The sequence below is a fragment of the Ciona intestinalis genome, unplaced genomic scaffold, assembly GCF_000224145.3.
Source record: "Ciona intestinalis unplaced genomic scaffold, KH HT000124.2, whole genome shotgun sequence".
Taxonomy (NCBI): domain Eukaryota; kingdom Metazoa; phylum Chordata; class Ascidiacea; order Phlebobranchia; family Cionidae; genus Ciona; species Ciona intestinalis.
In genome coordinates, this window is record NW_004190446.2 from 89,161 (window position 1) to 107,560 (window position 18,400).

An 18,400-nucleotide genomic window follows, 5' to 3' on the forward strand; every position below is an offset into this window, starting at 1 on the left:
CATACAACATAACATATACACATTTAGCATATATTTATTCTTGATTCAGTAGCAAAATATCAAATAAATTAATAAACCAATTTGCTGGTAAACTACGTAAACGACTGAATTAAAGTAGATATGATTCTATTGATCTTAATCTTGTCTATCTTGGATATTGCTGCTTCAAGTAAGTTAATTATGTAGGTTTTACTTAACATATTATATATTTATACATATAGTTCTGTGGAGTAAGATATAGATACAGTTAGCGCATCGAATCCTACATTTCCTAATCGTGATTTTTAACAGTTAAAAAGACTATGTCAGAGTCGCGGGGAAACGTTTTATAATTTTGTAAATATTCTTTGTTTACAATCAAATGCGACGATAAAGAGATGTGTGTTACCCAACCTACTATAATATATAGATACATTTCAGCCCAACTTTTTATATAATTACTTCTGGTAGCACTATGTGGGTAAAATGGGACACCGGGTTCAAAGCAATGTTACAAATATACCTATTGCAGATGAGATAACTCTTCACAAAGGAAGTTTTACCTTGCAATCTTACTCAACAAGTAACACAACGAATATCCAGATTCCGTACATGATTTGTTTTCGTTCGTTGCCCGCATATGTGTATGCAACAGTGACACCTACCGACCAATCCCTACCCCACAACTTTACTTTAAACGTCGAAGAAATTCGAGAAAACTCATTCATTGCTGAAATGATCAGAACAGATGGGGTAAATAATTGGGATACGCCTATTACCGTGAAATGGACATTATTTTTTGGTGAGTTTATTGTATTAATCAATTTATTTGCGCCTCTGTATAAAATGGAGGTTTAAAGCTTGACGCTGCTAACATTGTAGGCGAAGATGTCCTTGGGCAATACACTTATCGACAATTTAAAGCGGGCACGTGGTGTATGAAACAGAACAACTGGGTTTTAACGACGGTCGTTGCCTCGCCATGTGACGATAAAAAAATTACACACGTGTTATAAAAACACAATAAATGCCCTGTGCCGCGCGAAGATAAATAAGTTACATTTATTCAACTCAGCATATAATTGCACAGGGAATGGCATCGGATACAAAAACTAATTCATTTGGCTTCCCACCTTCCATGGAACGCACACGTTGGACTATCCGGCAGCATTAGGAGTTTGTAGAGATTTGAATGCAACACTGGTGGATATAACAGACGCGAAGATGTACGATTCGGTCTATCAATACGTTACAAGGAACTTCATTTTTGATAAGGGTTACGTTAACGTTTGGATTGGATTAGTTTACGACGCGACAGTAAGTGGGCGTGTCTATAGCATGTTAGTCTTAAGACAGCGTACGATATTGACTGGTGCGTGGTGATTTTCAGAGTTAAAAATACCAAAAAGAACAACCACCAACTAATTTAAATACGTGGTAACTCGTAAGTGGGCACGAAACTGTTGTTGCTCCGCCACGTGAAGATAAAATCGGTTACACTCATTCTGTTATACGTTTAAACGGCTGCTGTGAATTAAATTTAAACACTTGTGTTACTATATTTAATTACCTGTTCGAACAAATTACCGAGTGGGAATTAGTAGCAAATCAACAGTCCTTAAAACACGTATCTATAATTTCAGAAAGGAAAAGTTTATCAATCCACCGGTCAATTAGGTTACTATGGGAGCTTTCATCCCGGGAATCCAGTCAACGACCTGAGCAAACGTCATATGGTGATTGGTGTGCGACCCCCTGGAAGTTTAAACACCGATCGTGGAATGTGGAACTCACTTACAACACATAGAGACACATAGGCATTATGTCAAATACTGATTGAATAAAGTAAACTATAAAGGGTCTGACACCGTGATACAGTAGCTCGATGCTTCTACCATTTCATGCGTAAAGACATGGTTATTACTTCAAATTAATTAGATGTTCGTGTTAAAATGTTTTTGCTGTTCTTTGTTTCCAAGAAATTGAAACACATAAAAGGCTGCGTACAAAACTACCTTTAAATTAACAGGAAGAAACATGTATACCAAGAATATACTGGTTTGCAACTGTTTTCGGGTATAGACCTTCGTCAGCTTTTTTCGTTATATGTCCGTTAACGGCATGTTTGTTACACGATTTTTACAAACCCATAGAAAACACAGTTGCTTTTTAAATATTCAAACAAGTTGTCACTGAAACACAACAACCCCTTTATCTGTTTTGTAAATTAATTTGACAGAATTTCGATTGCTGCAAAATACATTAATACAGTATATATATATGTTGTGTTGTGTAAATACGTCTACTGATAGAAGTTATAAACTGTTTTAGCGTTACGTATATATTTTAAAAGCTAATTTCTTCAACATGTTTATATATAAAGCAGTAATACAGATGTATGATTTGTACGTTAAGGTAAAGAAACACAACGACTCGTGTGAATGTATAGAAACTTGGTTTATAGACAATGAATTCGTAAGTTTGTAACCACGTTCAATGTGGTGTTCCTTCTGGAATAAGTAGGGTAGTTCAGGTGTAAAGAAGATTCTGCATCATGTTATATTAACCTAAGTTGAATAAAGTATAAAACCAACCCTTGATAATTTTACAGATAAATTGGTTTAAATAGCAAATTATTTATCTATGATGGAACAATGGGAAGACATAGCCTCGATATTAGAAGGTTTGATTGATTGGCTAAAAGTTAAAAATGAAGACACGAATAAAATTATGATGCAGTGTGTGGCTGATGCTGAGGCCCTTACACAGTTTCGATCGCAACATGAAATATTGGATGGTGAGCTTGAAGCTAAATGTGCGGTGATTGACAGGAGCTTGAAAGCCGTTGATGCCATTGTTATTCAGCATCAAGAACAAGCAGAATACCCTGATAAGTATGTGAGGCCAATGCAACTGGCAAGGATCTCTACCCTTGCCTCTGAGCTAAGGGAAGTTTGGAAAGTAACGCAGAAGAAAAGTGTTCAGTTGAAACTACATATTAATAAACTGTTGCCCGCTGTCGAAGAGTTAAACTTACTTTTGCGCAAGTGTTATATAATGTTGCAGAACATTGAGAGGACAAAAGAAGACTGGGTTGGAGTGGGAGAACTCCCTATTGAGGCTTTGCAAGTTCATATTAAGAATATGAAGCTGTTTCAGAAGAATTACATGGACCCCATAGCAGTGAACATGGAGAAGCTGAAGTCTGCCATCTTGTATTTCCATGAAATGAAGATGCAGTTTACTCCGGACACAAAGAAGAAGATGGATGAGGTAGAGATGAGATGGAAGGTGATGCAGGTTTACTGCAGCGAGAGGACAAAACAACTCCTCGACGCAGCAAGAGATTTTGGGCCGAATTCTCAATTGTTTTTAACTTCTTCTGTGGAAGGGGCGTGGGAAAGAGCCGTTGCAGAGAATAAAGTTCCGTATTACATCAACCATAAAAGCAAAAGTACAAGTTGGGATCATCCAAAGATGGCCGAACTCATGGAGTCAATGTTGGATTTAAATGACGTTCGTTTCACCGCGTACAGAACCTCCATGAAATTGCAACGACTCCAAAAAGCTCTTTGTCTTGACCTTTTGAACTTAGATACAGCAGTTGACGCATTCACACAGCATAAGTTGAATATAAGTATTGATAATCCTCATGTGAAAGATGACGTGAATGTGCTGGACATGATAACTTGTCTCACAACAATATATGATGCATTGGAGCGTGAACACAAGACCCTTGTTAATGTACCTCTATGTGTCGACATGTGTTTAAACTGGTTACTTAACGTGTACGACACAAAACGCAGCAGCACCATAAGTACAAGATCATTCATTACAGGAATAACGTCAATGTGTAACTCCCCCATTGAAGAGAAATACAAATATGTGTTTCAACAGATAGGCATGCCGGCTGGATTTACAGACAGAGTTAAACTTGGTGACTTGATCAAAGATTTTATGTTGATACCAAAACAACTTGGTGAATCAGAAGCATTTGGTGGATGCAACCCACATGCTAGTGTGTGTAGCTGCTTTCAGTTAGTTGGAAGAAGACCTGAGATTGATGCAGCTCAGTTTATCGACTGGATGAAGTTGGAGCCGCAGTCGTTGGTGTGGTTGCCGGTATTACATCGACTTATATCAGCCGAGAATGTGAGTCATCCCGCTCGTTGTTCAGTTTGCAGGGAGTGCCCGATTGTTGGTTTCCGTTACCGCAGTTTACGACATTTTAAACACGATATTTGCCAAAGTTGTTTCTTCTCTGGGAGGGTGGCAAAGAATAATAAGTTCTGTTACCCAATAGTTGAATATTGTACGCCAACTACGTCGACTGAAAACATCAGAGATTTTACGAAGATCCTAAAAAATAAACTCCGAAATAAATCAAGATCTGCCAAACGGATCGGGTATTTACCGGTGAAGACTGATGACAAAGAGGACCCTAATGATGATGGCACCAATGATGTCATAGATGGTGGGATTGATGATCAAACAAATGGAGGAGCAAATGAGACACACGAGAAGATCGAAGAGTACGCGAGGATTCTCGCAGACCTGGATGATGAGACAGGAGTTCAACCTCCTCTCGATGAAGAGCAGGAATGCATACTCGAGTATTGTGGAGCTCTTACTGAGGATAAAAGTCCCACCATCTTCACTCACCAGGAAGATATCTTCAGCTCTAAAGCATCCAGGTCAGATCTACCTTCCCCACCGAGGATCAAGGAAGTAAATGTCGCGATCCATGATTCAAAACCTTACTCGGTTGCCAAACAACATAATGATGCAGGAAACCAACCCCATGTGTCGTCCAGGTTGAGCAATGGCCCGGATTTAATGATCGAAGCAAAGATCTTGCAACATCACTCCTCGAGGATCGATACACAGATGAAGATGTTGGAGAATCACAACGAGAGCATCAAGAATCAACTCCAGGAGCTCAAGATGTTGATGAACGACTCAGAAACATCAAGCGAACACTCGATGTCTCACATATTCGAGAGCCCGTCTGTTCACATAAATACATTGCTCAATAGCGCCACCACCTGGAACTAAGGCGGGTGGAAAAGTCGAAAACAAACGAATCATTGATTATTACACAGTTTCGCCACACAAACTTAAATTATTATAAATACTTTGTCTTTGTTTTAACCACGTTGCATGCTTAATTTGTAAATATTAAATTTTAGCACTTTTTAATGAATGGTACTTACATACTGTAAATACACCTTGCATGTTTTTATTGCCAACTTTTTACTTTTTTTCATTTTTACAACAATCGATCACTTTTGAATTGCCAATCCATGTTAAGTTACGGTGCGACTTTCTCTTCTAACACAAAAACTTTCACCTCAAACCTGATCATTGTAACATATGCTTTGTTTTGCACGATCAATAAAATTGCCACTTTTCATATTTTGTCCTCGCTGTCACTTGAAGAAATCTATGCTGGCTACTCCTGTATTAGGACACAGCATGCTGTAGGGCCTCAGAAACTGTTTGGAACTAACAAACCAAATAAAAGGCTGAGGCTAAATAACTTAAGCTCCAACCCATTATATTGATAATATAAAAAGCTAGAACTTAGTCCGACTGTTGGCATAGGAGTGGCAACCATGGATAAGTCACTCAAGTTCCCACCCACGAGGATATAAATAACCAAACCAACCAAAAGTCATGTCTGCTTATCCACACACTGCAATATCTTCAGCAACTCAACTGTGGGCATGGGAGCAGGCAACCATAGATAAGTCACTCAAGTTACCACACACAAGAATATAAACGACCAACCACTATAACTTGGAGAATAAAACAAAAAGAAAATCCATAAATGTATAAACTGTTATTAATCATTAAAACAGTGATTTGAGCAGTACGTACAATACTATAAATATATTCTGCCCCAAAATAGATGTTTGAACTGTTAGTAATTGGGAACTCATAAAATATATATATAACATGACGTATAATACAGTAAACTTAATCTACATTCACTGTGAATAATTCACATTACTTTTAGCTTATCTTTAATGCCACAAACAGGCATAAGTAACATGAATAAATGAACACAGTGCAATAACAAAAGTAACTTATTCTAAATAAACAAGACTAGAAAGTAACTTGTTCCATTGCTTCGATTTTACTCGACACCACGTTTTTCAGCCAAACTTCTCTAAAGCGGGAATTCCCCGGCCTAATAGTGAAATAATAATTCAACTTGTATTATTGTGGGGTAAGTTCAGATAAAACAAAAAAAGAGATTGAAAACATAAAAAATTTGGCCCCAATCTACTATATAATGTAACAAAGCTAATTGCTGGTTCTATGACGTCGAAGTCAGCGTAAATATCGCTATGTTACAGAAACCTATAACCCACCACACCAGTTAAATAGTTGACAAGTTATATTAAATGGTAACATATCCTATTTCACTTACCTATGCACAAGCCGGCTTCCTTCAAACACATAATACACTTCAACTGGAAGACTCTTTAAAGATGAAAATAATCTTAAATAGGTTTTGTAAGGTATACATATAAATATTTGCACAACTTTTTAAACATAACAGATTATTATCTTATCATTGGGGCTGGTCTAACAGCACTGAATAAATATAACAAACCTACATTTGTGGTAACTCATAAGCAACCACACCGTGTATAAAACAGAACACCCGTATTATAACGACTATTGTTGCCCCACCATGCGAGTGTAGATAGGATACTTTTAGCCCTTGTTAATCCTTATATGTGTTTTAGCCATTTTAATCCTTGTTCTCTCTAATTAATCTTTTTACGAAGGACTGCCTGCAACACAGGTTACAACACGGGTGTTTTCCAGACAATATCGAGTCTTGAACCCAGTGTCCTATGCTCTGCTTACAATACACTTAAATATCCCACCTGTGGTTTAATCTTTGAGACTTTGATAGTGAAGTAAACTGATGCTGTGGCTCTTGGGATCGGTTTCCTCCTCGTGGGAATGCTCCATCTCACTCGGAAGTTGAATCTTCGATCATAATCATGTTCCTCTTCATTGAGGAAGTCGATGCAATACAACCAGGCACTGTCTCGCTTCCATGTCTGGGGAAGTGGATTGAAGGTAAGTGTGAGTGTTATATTGAACATTGTGTTATAATTGTTATTATGAATATTATTACGTTAAAGGTGTGAAATATGTAAAGGTGTAAGTTTATATTAAGGTTGCACTAATGGTGTTTTGACATTATGTTACTATGTATGTACCACATTGTGTAAGGTTGTATTTGTAAAAAACAACGTAAGTAACAAATTAGTGCAACCTTGCATTGTTTTACATCTCAAAACAATGTTACATTTAAAATTGATGAACTAGAATCCCTACTTCTGAAGTTAATGAGGCATTTGATATAAACACAAAACCTTACCGCCACAAACTTTTCAATATTTTCGACCCCTTCATCTTGGTTAAACTTCTGGCAAGACACCCATGTTATATTGTCGGTTTTTGGTGTTTCATTGTCGTTGTAGTTGGCTGAGATGTTTGACTATTAATAAATTAAACATCATTTTTATTTTGTCTTCAGTTACGTTAACAAAAGTATGTGAATGATAGAATGTAAAAGTAATTTAATAAACACGGCTCTTATGAAATATATTGGTTCTAATTTTTACTGATTAATGGTGTGTAACAAACACTAGAATACTGCCTACATGGTAGTGATATAAATGATTGGCGAATACGTTAGAAGTTATAGTAGCTAGTTTATTTGTGATACTGTATCGTAAAATGCGGCTGAATAATTATTAACACCACTCACTAAATCGTGACGTTGTTCGAAAACAACTTGTTTGATCGCGCTTTCGATCGCTTGGCGCACCAATTCATTTGCTTCTTCTTCAAAGTTAAAATTCATCGCAAAAAATATTCAGAAAAACTCAAATTGTAAAAAAAATAAAAAAATGGTAGTAAATGGGAAATCCCCAGTTTCTGTGGCAACCGGTAACATAGAAATTTTATTAAAAATGTTGTAAAAAGTTTAGCGGGGACTACATCAGCTTTCGTTTATATCCTACAGCATTGGAGAACTTTATTACGTTACCTATTACACGCAACCTGGTAGTTATTATTTAACTCAACTTATTACGCTTTAAGCATGTTCTGGTATGTGTAGTTTATTTGTGGTGTATTATTTCACAAATCGAAGATTTCAAAATCACTTTCTGTACTCGTTAATTTCAATTCTCAAGCAAATAACAACGCATTCCGAAACTCGGGTTTTGTTTTTTTATTAAAAAAATAAAACGAATGTTAAATAAGCGATTTCGAACGTTGTGGGTAATTGTGCATAAGTATACGGCACCTCATAGAGCCAAGCGCTTTAATAACTTGTGCTTGCATATCGGCCAAGTGCGGATCAGAAGGCATCATTGAAGCAAAACAAACACGGCTAATATTCGATATACTTTCATCTAGCGACGTCATGAAACAACTTAACACTAGCGGTATAGGTAAAAATATTCCCATAACACAAACAGTGCTTTGTAGGGCGACAATATTCTGTAAGTCCATCGTTGACGTTGAGACCGACTTGGTAGTTACGTCACGCCTTAACTCCGGTTTTGATTGATGACCACATAATGGGCATTTAGTTGGGACAGTTGGAGCTTTCACAAGTGCTTGTTGTGAGGAAATGACGCATCTCGGTAAAGCCCCTCTTTGCATTATACCGTCACAGATAGGTTTTATTAATTGGTCAACGTCCATTAGTCCTGACGACTTCGATTTCACAAAATTCGTTTTGGTTTGTGACGTCATACGTATCTCGCGATTCGGGTCGCTTATGTTCGACCAAGGTTGGATTTTCATCATTTGTAGTTTTAATCTCGAGTTTTCCGCCATCAGGTGTTGGATATCCGCTTGGTGGCGCGCTTCTCGCATCCGGAGCTGTATGACCTCATCTTCGAGCTGACGTATATGGCATTGTGACGTCACTGTGGTAAGTTAAATATTATCACCGGCACGTGACGTATGAATGATGATGAAATGCAAATACAATAAACGAAAGTCACGTCGACAATGGATTATTATTTAACAAACGTTCATTGTTACGAAATAAACGTCCACAAATTATTCCATGACGTAAAGTACACATACATACGGAAAATCCCTTAAAACCTATTTACGAATGTACCTACGAATATATTTGCGTGTAAAGTGTAATGTGGATTCTATATGGGTGATCCTATATACAGCGAGGTACACTGGGAAAATAGGATTTAGGTCATTATCACATAAACCACGCCCTTACCACACCCAATTCCACTTCTAAACCCCATACAGTTACGTGGTTACTTGTAAGCGGGCACTGTTGTTGTTCTAGCACGCGGGATTAATAAACCATATATGTTCATTCATTATACATGTAAGTAGTATAGATGTTGGGGCAATGGGCCAACTCTGGCTTAAATCTAAATTATAATTCCTTGAAAAATACCCCCTTCATATAGAATAGAAAAATACAGCTTCTTTAAACATTCTTATAAATGGCCTTGTGGTAATTACCCAAATCTGGCCTTTAAACCCTGTGAAAAACACCTTAACCACATATAGAATAGAAATCTCAATTGACCAACGCCTCTTACCATTCTCATAGATTGCCTCCCTCGTAATCTTCTCCTGTCGCATCTCCAGCCTGCTTAATGTACCTTGTGTCATCCGGATTCGATCCTGAAGAGCAAAACTCGCGCTCGCTTCGATCTCTAACTTATCAACTACGTCATCCATCGCGTCGAGCCTCGAATATAGCTCGCGTCGCTGTCTTGTTCTGTGAATATAACGACACAGACGTTAGAAACCAATATTAGTTCGTGAAGAACTTTGTTATCGTAGGCTTGTTTTAAATCTTCCCAGAAATCCGTTTGTTTTAAAACTGGTTTCGCACCAAACTCTATCGTCTTACGTTTCTCTTTCTTTGTCGGTCGTTCGTTTTCTCGACGAAGACGAAACGCTGGAAAAGTCGCGATCAATCGAAGCCGACAATGCAGATAAATCTAAATCGTCATCTTCTGTGACGTCATCATCCATTATGAGGTCAGCATATTTCTTCTTCCATTCCAGAAGCGCGTTTTCATAAGTGTATGTTGATGGGAGTTCGAGAGCTGTTAAGTAAATATGACGTCACTATGGGCTATTATGAGCAAACATAATGTTTGACGTCGACCTTTACATTACCTTCAAATGTGTCGTCATAATCTTTATAGTCCATTGAACAATACTCCTCCATGACGTAAGCCTTTGTATTTTTACAGAAATTTACTTAAATGGCGGAATCTGAAAAAGAACAAATACTTTTATGACGTATAAATGCTACTATTGTTTCTTTTATTGCCCAAGGGTACGTCATAATAGCTGCAGCGATGTGCCGTCTTGGAATCTCACGCACTACTGAATTCGCGCGACTGAGCAATCTTTGCCATGAATGAAAATGTTAAACAATGGTAATTGTTTGCTTAACATACGCATAGACTACTCTGTTACGTCATATTTATTAAACTAACCGCACTAACTACGCCAGACATAGCGGAGTCGATTTAATCGGAACTACAGTACTGGTATGATACTACAGTAGCTCAGCACAAGACAGTATAAGTAGTTATGTTAAACCGACTTAAACATATTGTCAACGTGGATTACAATATATCATTTCGTGATCAAACACTGCACGTTTTAACCTTTACAACATTTACTTTCATATCCTAGCCAAGCAAGCTTGCAAGGCCTACTAAACAATGCATTCCATACTGCTGCTGTACAGGGAAACTTGGAATAACCAGCTGTTTTAACAATTTCTACTATTTAAAATCATTACACGTATCCATCTATAGTGCTATACAATAGTTGCTCTCCTATTGGCTACAACTTACAAATAACCATACACAGCCTATTTAAACACTGTTTAACGTTGCATGCCCCATACTGTACCGGTAAGCTTACTGCACTGAATGATTGTCCTTTGGATATCTCAGCTGTTTTAATACTTTCTAATCTCAGGTGTTACCGTTTAGTTCAAGGGCGTTCGTTAATCTTTATCTCGGCTGCGACTATTCACTCTCTAGGCTCCGTAGCCGCGAGTGCCTTCTTTTCCACTGTGACGTCATACTGGAGTGATAAGAAAGGAAACTGTGACGTGTGCCGAGTGGATTTACAGCGAACCCGATTACTGGATAACCACCCGCCAGTTGTCCCGGGCAATCAAAGTGGGAATGAAACATTAAGCGCCCTTGAAACGTAAACATACTGTGTGTATGTAGCGTTTATGTTTGAAGTATGTTAAAATGTAAGAAATACTTCACAAAGGGCGCAATAATCGATATTTAATAGAAATGCGTTTGCTCTGTCTTTTTAATACACAGTACCTTAACAAGCTCTCTTCAACCATAGTATACTGAAGTGTACTATGTTTCAACGGTCGATATTTCATATTGTGTTCGCCAATTACATGACAGATGTAATAAATTAAATATTGAATTCCTGGGTATAAGGGGAGCTATAACAACATATGTTTAAATATTGGAAATTGTGTATAATAATAACACTGTGCAACTCGGGGCTGCATTTGCAAGACCAGAGCTTTTGTACCTATACGTTTAAATAACAAAGTAATTAAGTTTATTGCAATCTGGGTTCAAAGCAGAGTCCGTGTTTGTATACGGACTCTGGCTCAAAGTATCTTGTAACTCATTTCCAAGATTTACCAAACTTCCGGAGCGTCTGGCTAAAATCCAGTCCCGGTCTAATTTAAGTTGATACAACAAAACTATAGTAAGTTCTCGGCAAACTTTGGGTAACTTTCGACATGGCCCATATTTGAACTTGACTCCCCAGTTCTAAACTTTTTAGGCTACCATATAAGGGAGTTTCCCGTAATGCGCGGGAACTTTTGCATTCCAATGTGTTAGGAAATTTAATGTCATATTTTACGTTTAATTTAGATTAATATCCGACATTTGAATGTCATTTTTTTATATACATCAACTTATACATCGTTTCCACGCGTTACCTAACACAACTGATTTTACTCTGCACTCAAAATACAGCGACATTTCGTACAACGAACATAACACAACACTTTTCCTTTCCCACAAAGCATTATACCCACGGCACTTAGTAGTCTCGGAAATTGCACATAATGGTCAAAACCATGTTGACTGGTTCCGCTAAAACGATGCAGGTCCTGCTGTATGCTTGTGTCGAGTTATTGACCAATCAGCGAGCTCTATTTTGTAGCGCGCGATATCTCATTAAGTATGCTTCTAGATTTCATTTGTTTGTCGCAGCGGGATGTTATTATGACGCAGAGAATGTAAACAATGGATTGTTCGTTTTATTGTCTACAACTTAACCGACAATTAGGATTTTTTCTTAAAAGTCAATTACGTACTGCAGCGTGCAAACAGTGGAAATACCCGCGAGTCTACATTGTGAACCATCGAGACAAATGAGGTGTCTGACGTATAAAGCAGGCAGGCAGTAATATAAGGATCAGACACATTCTAAGAACAGGAAATACCAAAGAGATAAAGCGACATATATGGCTGTCGTTTAGATGTTATTTTCACGTTTGTCGTATAAGTATACGAATATGCACGATTGTAGATTTTATTTAAAATATAGCCTACCCTACTTTTATTCCGGCTGTGTTAAATACTGTATATAGTGAAGTCAATTAGGACCATAGACTGAAAAAAACGTATTTATTCACGCTTTATCTATACATAATACTTGTACTATACAGCATGCCCCATATATAGCATTGCAATAAATAATTGATGTGTTTTGCATTAGTAGGTACTAGTGACAATCATTTGGTTTGGGTCCCCATCTAATGGGGTTTTATCTAACATGGAACCTCCAGTCAAAAAAGCTAAACTGACTTCTGGTGTCAAAGATGACGTCACAATACCCTGTGTGATGGTATTAGAAACTCTTGTTAAACTAACTGCTGACCAACATTGCAAATTCCAACTCAATAATCATGTTGGCAAAAAGCAAGAACTTCCATTTGCGCAAAACCCGTGGTTCTATAAACAAAAGCACTTAAAGAAAACTGTTTTAAAACGTGCAAAGAAAAATGCGTTTCGAAAGGACTCTTGCAAGCAACTTGTAGTAGAAGCTTACAGAGTACGAGCTGAACAGTTAAAGAACTCAACAAAACTATTTGAAGTCGAATATATTGCAAATTTTAAGATGATTTCTGTAAGTTGATGTTTTTCCACTACCACTAAGCATGGGGCGTGACACACATGGTTTTATAGTGTGAATACATCATGTGTGTCTGGTTTATAAGAATGTTATAACTCTACAGTGAGCATGGGGTGTATGAATACATCATGTGTGTCTGGAAGAAGACACCAATGTTATAACTCGACAGTCAGCTTGAGGTGTCTGAATATGCCATGTGTGTCTGATATATAAAAATACACCAATATTATAAATTGATAGTGAGCATGAGGTGTATGAATACACCATGTGTGTCTGGTGTATAAGAAGACACCTATGTTATAACTTGATGGTGAGCATGAGGTGTATGAAGACACCATGTGTGTCTGGTATATAAGAAGACACCTATGTTATAACTTGATGGTGAGCATGAGGTGTATGAATACACCATGTGTGTCTGGTGTATAAGAAGACACTCATGTTATTAAGTGACAGTGAGCATGAGGTGTGTAAAAACAATGCCATGTTATATCTTAACAGCAAGCACAATCTGTATGAATGAATATGCTGCATAACAACCATTACATCTTGTTACAGAGCATCCGATATTACCTTGTTAAGTGGGTTGGTTGGCCAATGGAGGCAAACACATGGGAACCAGCGGATAACTTAAGTTGTCCCAACCTTATTCATGACTTCCATGAAGATTACACAAAACAATTAAACAAGTTCCTTAAGGAGAGGAAACTGTCGTGGAATAAGGTGAACCAACACCGATGATACATTGTGTTTTGGAAATTAAGCGATAAGACATATTTTAGGCAGAAACCACTAGAACGCTGTTTCGGAATCTCGATAAATATATAAAGTTTACTGGAAAAGTGTTTGGTAGATTTTTAAACCCAGTTGCAAAACATCTGATTGCTTTGTTGTCTGAATGAACTTGTAACTCCAGAAGCTATGGTATCAGAAATCCAACCCTGGTTAAAATACAACTGGTTTAAAGATTTATTGACTTTAAAAGTCAATCTTGCTTTATTCCCATTCTTTTACAGCTGTTCGTGCAACAGAAAAAAGAGAAAGGTGTTTTCCAAAAACTTTTTGAATCGACACCGACAAATTTTAAATATGTTTCACTTTACGCCGAGGAAAAAAGAAAAGTTCTTCATCAATTACAAATGTGGCAGAAACGAATCAACGAGATTTCGAAATCCATGCCTTTGATTGCTGTAGAAAATGAAGTGGATTTATGCGTAAGTTGTTCTAATACAAACAATACAGTCCATATTATATATGACACAAATGTCTTCAATTTCAACCATTTTGGTTTTATTTTGGAAGTTGTATGAAGAGGTTTATTTACATGTGATTGTAGATTGCATTGGTCAAATGCAACTTAACTTGTATGAACAGTTAAACACACATGGAAAGTGGTGCAACCAATTTAAGGTTATTGTTTTGTTGGCACTGTGTAAAGTTAGCTGTCAATAATACTGAAGTGGGCGGCCCACTTCAAGTGGCGGTCAATTATAACTACATTAACCCCTGTGAAAATATATATCAACTTCTGATCAATGCCAATTCCTATTCAGTAGACTGGTGATATAAATTATATTGACAGAGTTTTCCCCCCGAGTTTGAATACGTTGAATCAAATATAACTGGAAAAGATGTTATTATCCCTACGGACCCTCTGATTGGCTGCGATTGCACCAATGGCTGCACTTCCCGCCTAATTTCAAATGGATGTTGTCCTGGTATCCATAAAGGGAGAGCCCCTTATGCAAATAAGCTCGTGAAAATCAAGCCGGGAAAAGCAATATTTGAATGTAATAGAAGGTGGGAATGTTTGGATTATTGTGGTTAAACCAGAAAGTGGTGCAGCTTCGATATTTCGTAAAACTACCTGTCCAAAAAGTGTCAGTCAAATACAACCTAACTTATATAAGCACCTGTGAAAAGTGGTGCAACCAATTCAAGGTCATTGTTTTGTTGACACTTTGTAAAACAAGATGTCAAAAACACTGAAGTTTCTGTTAAATACAGGTTATACAAACACCTATAAAAAAGTGGTTCAACCAATTCAAGATTATTGTTTTGTTAACACTTTGTAAAAGTCAATGCATTCAATAAAGTATTCGCCCATTTTAACCACAGATGCAAATGCGGAGTGGATTGTCCGAACCGTGTTGTTCAACATGGACCTCGTAATGCATTATCCATATATAGAACTTCTAATGGTAAAGGATGGGGAGTTAAAACCCTACAGTTTATTCCTAAGGGAACGTTTGTTATGGAATATGTGGGTGAGGTATGTTGTTTCTATTTGATGTATGCTATTTCTATTTTGTATATATCATAAGACTGTGGGCATAGGAGTGGCAACCATGGATAAGTCACTTAAGTTCCAACCCACGAGGATATAAATGACCAAACCAACCAAAAGTCATGTCTGCTTATCCACACACTGCAATAGCTTCAGCAACTCGACTGTGAGCATGGGAGTGACAACCCACTAACCACCCACTGCACACCAGGTAATCACGAATGACGAAGCTGAAAGACGCGGGAAACAATACGACAACAACGGAATCACTTATTTGTTTGATCTCGATTATTACGACTCGGAGAACCCTCTCACTGTAGATGCGACGCGTTACGGAAATATTTCACATTTTGTAAATCACTCGGTGAGTTGTATATATGATGGGAAGCGGTGTGTATGTGTGTTGAAATATGTTTCAATCTTTGCCACCATATTAGAAGAAATAAATGAAATTTATTTTTAGTTATTGTTGATTGAGCTAGAGTTATACAAACTCATGGAAATAACAAGAGGGGCATTTGAAATTATTAGGCGGTGTTTAAACCACCCTTTTGTATTCAATTTGCCTATTTTTTAAATTTGTCGTGCCCTGTGGCACAGTGGGCGCGTTTGCAGAACATGTTTTAACCACTGGGTTAAATAAGTTTCATTTAATCATTTTTTATTTACCTGCAACTTTTACCTTTTGCCCTCCAGCATATAGGATTAATAACTGATATAGATTATGTTGTAATTAACCAATACACCCAGTGCTCTCCTAACTTACAAGTATACAACGTGTTCATCAATAACTTGGATCCATCACTGCCACGAATTGCATTGTTCGCCAAATGTAATATCGGAACGAATGAAGAACTTACATTTGATTACCAGATGACTGGAGATAATACAACAGGTGGGTGATATATATGGGTGAGGTCCTGCAACATTATTACTGTTGGAACCTATGCAGATATTTTATAACATCGTATTGATATGGACTTGTTGGTTTTTGTTTTATGATAAAACAATACGTAACCGTTACCTTGCTTATGCAACAGACACAACCAACCCCAGCTCCATTAAACGGACTCGTTGTCTTTGTGCGTCACCCAATTGTCGCGAGTGGTTGGTATGATTTTTACAACTTCGTGTACTGCACAAACTTTATGTTCAGCTTTATTTCAAGTTTGCTTCTTTGGTTTCTACTTCAAAGTTTACCGCATGCAAACACAAGCAATGCTTCTCAACCTTGTGACCCAAATATTCAACACAAATTTAAAGCAAATCCTTGGCAGACGAATTTCCAAAACTCCACTTCATAATTTTTCAGTAAACTTAAAATTTAAATTTTAACAAGCTTTGTGGACCACTGTGGTATTTGAATCAAATGGTGACCCAGGGGTTGAGAAGCACTCGTATAAAATGTTGAATACTAAACTTGTGTTACAACTTACAAACAAATACTTTTTAGACTTTGTAAAACAAAGTTATAGAAGTTATAATGATTGCATTATTAATAAAACTGCATCAAAACATTGGGACGGAAAATGATTAATAACTGCACCATGGAGATAGTATAAAATATTGGTTTGGACGATTCAATTGGCACTATAGAAAAAGCATTTAGGCAGTACCGGTAAATAGAGATAGTATAAAAGGCAGTTGTGGTAAAAGGCGACAGGTAGAAAAGTATTTACAAGGTAAATGTACAGAAACTTGTGTAATTTCATCAGTCTAATAAAGCTCTTTAGGAAATTTATTACTTTGCAAACCATTGCTTCAATATATTAATTTAGGTTCCATAAACAATTCTATATGAATGGGTGAGGTTGTACAGTATGGCATGCCATGGGACATGAGATTTAGGCCAGAATTGGCTAATTACCCCAACGTTAAACAATGATTATGATATCTATGGCAATTGTGCAGTTTATAAGATATCTATGGCAATTGTGCAGTTAATAAGATATCTATGGCAATTGGTTTAGTAAATACGATATCTATGGCAAGGTTTATTCAGGGAGGGTAGGTAGGACACCTGGTGGTTGAAAAACAGCCCCGACGTCGTTGTCTGAAAATGTTGAGTCATAAATATTCGGCACAAACTTACGAATATGTTTCGTAAATCTGACCCTGATTTAGAACTTATATTGTTGGATGATTCTCGTTGCATCATAACAGAATACACCAAGTGCTACTAAATGTACACAGCAAAAAAGTCAAGGCCATTAATTAACTGTGATATTTGGTACACCATTAGTTGGGACTTGATTTGTGTTTTTTCCTGTATTTAGTAAAACTTGGTGTATTCTGTTATGATGCAATTGTCCAACAATATGAGTGTTAGATCAGGGCCAGATTACACCATATGTATATTAACATCAAGTCACTTCATACCGTTAACTTTAATTTGTTGCTTCGGTTGATCCAGTCTGTAGTTATATGGAGAAGTTCCGATAAACGTGTCATCATGGCTCTTAATATAGATACAACGTAGGTTAGAATAGATACAACGTAGGTTAAAATAGATACAACGTAGGTTAAAATCACGGGTGTAATATTTCTTGAATTTTGCATAAAATATAAATCTGTTCACCTTAAACTTTGTGTTTCGTTTATTTTGGATCGGTTTTGATTTCTGTTTCAACTGCGGCCCGTCAATCTATGGGAATAAAAATGATAAATATAATCTAAATATTTATCATAGACTGGTAATTCTGTGTTATTACAAGGCCACACAAATCGATGTTGTTTTTTTAATACACAATTTAATAACTTAATACTTAATGCACCTTGTAATTAACAAGCATTTTATTCTGTATGGGTAAGTTCCCATGACAGGACATCCCGGTTCCTGTTTGGCTTACAATTTATACAATATATACAACTGTTGTAAACTGTCCAAACTGCACA

At 37.0% G+C, this 18,400-nt stretch overlaps 6 protein-coding genes across 8 annotated transcripts in view; 3 read left to right on the forward strand and 3 right to left on the reverse strand.

Moving 5' to 3' along the window:
• The first annotated feature begins 37 nt into the window (after positions 1-37).
• On the forward strand, positions 38-2,258 carry LOC108950372. 2 transcript variants are annotated; one of them, XR_001975209.2, is made up of 4 exons: positions 38-169; positions 512-781; positions 1,070-1,296; positions 1,623-2,258. XR_001975209.2 is itself a non-coding variant. In XM_026838902.1 (3 exons), exons 1-3 carry the CDS (start codon positions 121-123, stop codon positions 1,784-1,786), a joined length of 483 nt encoding a protein of 160 aa, XP_026694703.1. In that variant the 5' UTR covers positions 38-120; the 3' UTR covers positions 1,787-2,258. The 2 variants fall into 2 exon arrangements, 1 of the variants encoding a protein (XP_026694703.1); XM_026838902.1 differs by lacking the exon at positions 1,070-1,296.
• A 338-nt stretch (positions 2,259-2,596) lies between these two features.
• On the forward strand, positions 2,597-5,394 carry LOC100183361 (dystrophin). Its single transcript, XM_002129566.5, has one exon. The coding sequence runs from the start codon at positions 2,623-2,625 to the stop codon at positions 5,032-5,034; it is 2,412 nt and encodes an 803-aa protein (XP_002129602.1). The 5' UTR covers positions 2,597-2,622; the 3' UTR covers positions 5,035-5,394.
• Positions 5,395-5,801: 407 nt separating this feature from the next.
• Positions 5,802-7,938, reverse strand: LOC100181020 (A-kinase anchor protein 14-like). The gene is made up of 5 exons (XM_002129676.5): positions 7,778-7,938; positions 7,385-7,504; positions 6,882-7,061; positions 6,416-6,468; positions 5,802-6,172 (listed from the first exon to the last, which is right to left on the reverse strand). The coding sequence occupies exons 1-5, from the start codon at positions 7,871-7,873 to the stop codon at positions 6,088-6,090; spliced, it is 534 nt and encodes a 177-aa protein (XP_002129712.1). The 5' UTR covers positions 7,874-7,938; the 3' UTR covers positions 5,802-6,087.
• Positions 7,939-8,230: 292 nt separating this feature from the next.
• LOC100178656 lies at positions 8,231-11,610 on the reverse strand. 2 transcript variants are annotated; one of them, XM_026838906.1, is made up of 5 exons: positions 10,192-11,610; positions 9,920-10,118; positions 9,603-9,784; positions 9,455-9,542; positions 8,865-8,951 (listed from the first exon to the last, which is right to left on the reverse strand). In XM_026838906.1, the coding sequence occupies exons 1-4, from the start codon at positions 10,241-10,243 to the stop codon at positions 9,460-9,462; spliced, it is 516 nt and encodes a 171-aa protein (XP_026694707.1). In that variant the 5' UTR covers positions 10,244-11,610; the 3' UTR covers positions 8,865-8,951; positions 9,455-9,459. The 2 variants fall into 2 exon arrangements, with proteins under 2 accessions (XP_026694706.1, XP_026694707.1); XM_026838905.1 differs by lacking the exon at positions 9,455-9,542 and having other exon boundaries at positions 8,231-8,951; positions 10,192-11,594.
• A 1,168-nt stretch (positions 11,611-12,778) lies between these two features.
• LOC100186548 (histone-lysine N-methyltransferase SUV39H2) lies at positions 12,779-17,022 on the forward strand. The gene is made up of 8 exons (XM_026838904.1): positions 12,779-13,215; positions 13,777-13,941; positions 14,235-14,432; positions 14,801-15,018; positions 15,337-15,490; positions 15,717-15,869; positions 16,256-16,400; positions 16,546-17,022. The coding sequence occupies exons 1-8, from the start codon at positions 12,862-12,864 to the stop codon at positions 16,620-16,622; spliced, it is 1,464 nt and encodes a 487-aa protein (XP_026694705.1). The 5' UTR covers positions 12,779-12,861; the 3' UTR covers positions 16,623-17,022.
• Positions 16,639-18,400, reverse strand: part of smoothened (protein) — a gene marked incomplete in the record, with an annotated part of 6,943 nt that continues 5,181 nt past the window's right edge. The window contains 4 exon segments of the mRNA NM_001078351.1: positions 16,639-17,428; positions 17,488-17,558; positions 17,885-17,963; positions 18,084-18,155. Of these exon segments, the coding sequence (NP_001071819.1) occupies positions 17,500-17,558; positions 17,885-17,963; positions 18,084-18,155 (210 nt within the window).

What these genes read in the sequence shown, in the direction of transcription:
- LOC100181020 (XM_002129676.5), bottom strand. Translation starts at nt 7,873, where the DNA reads ATGAATTTTAACTTTGAAGAAGAAGCAAATGAATTGGTGCGCCAAGCG. An exon ending in TCTCAAAGATTAAACCACAG is followed by an intron (nt 6,469 to 6,881) that starts GTGGGATATTTA and finishes TCATCTTTAAAG; the next exon opens with AGTCTTCCAGTTGAAGTGTA. An exon ending in GGAAGCCGGCTTGTGCATAG is followed by an intron (nt 6,173 to 6,415) that starts GTAAGTGAAATA and finishes TTTCACTATTAG; the next exon opens with GCCGGGGAATTCCCGCTTTA.
- LOC100186548 (XM_026838904.1), top strand. Translation starts at nt 12,862, where the DNA reads ATGGAACCTCCAGTCAAAAAAGCTAAACTGACTTCTGGTGTCAAAGAT. An exon ending in ATATTTGAATGTAATAGAAG is followed by an intron (nt 15,019 to 15,336) that starts GTGGGAATGTTT and finishes TTTTAACCACAG; the next exon opens with ATGCAAATGCGGAGTGGATT. An exon ending in GACTGGAGATAATACAACAG is followed by an intron (nt 16,401 to 16,545) that starts GTGGGTGATATA and finishes CTTATGCAACAG; the next exon opens with ACACAACCAACCCCAGCTCC.
- LOC100183361 (XM_002129566.5), top strand. Translation starts at nt 2,623, where the DNA reads ATGATGGAACAATGGGAAGACATAGCCTCGATATTAGAAGGTTTGATT.
- LOC100178656 (XM_026838905.1), bottom strand. Translation starts at nt 10,243, where the DNA reads ATGGAGGAGTATTGTTCAATGGACTATAAAGATTATGACGACACATTT. An exon ending in TTATGACGACACATTTGAAG is followed by an intron (nt 10,119 to 10,191) that starts GTAATGTAAAGG and finishes TTTACTTAACAG; the next exon opens with CTCTCGAACTCCCATCAACA. An exon ending in GGAGGCAATCTATGAGAATG is followed by an intron (nt 8,952 to 9,602) that starts GTAAGAGGCGTT and finishes AACTTACCACAG; the next exon opens with TGACGTCACAATGCCATATA.
- LOC108950372 (XM_026838902.1), top strand. Translation starts at nt 121, where the DNA reads ATGATTCTATTGATCTTAATCTTGTCTATCTTGGATATTGCTGCTTCA. An exon ending in CTTGGATATTGCTGCTTCAA is followed by an intron (nt 170 to 511) that starts GTAAGTTAATTA and finishes TACCTATTGCAG; the next exon opens with ATGAGATAACTCTTCACAAA. An exon ending in GAAATGGACATTATTTTTTG is followed by an intron (nt 782 to 1,622) that starts GTGAGTTTATTG and finishes CTATAATTTCAG; the next exon opens with AAAGGAAAAGTTTATCAATC.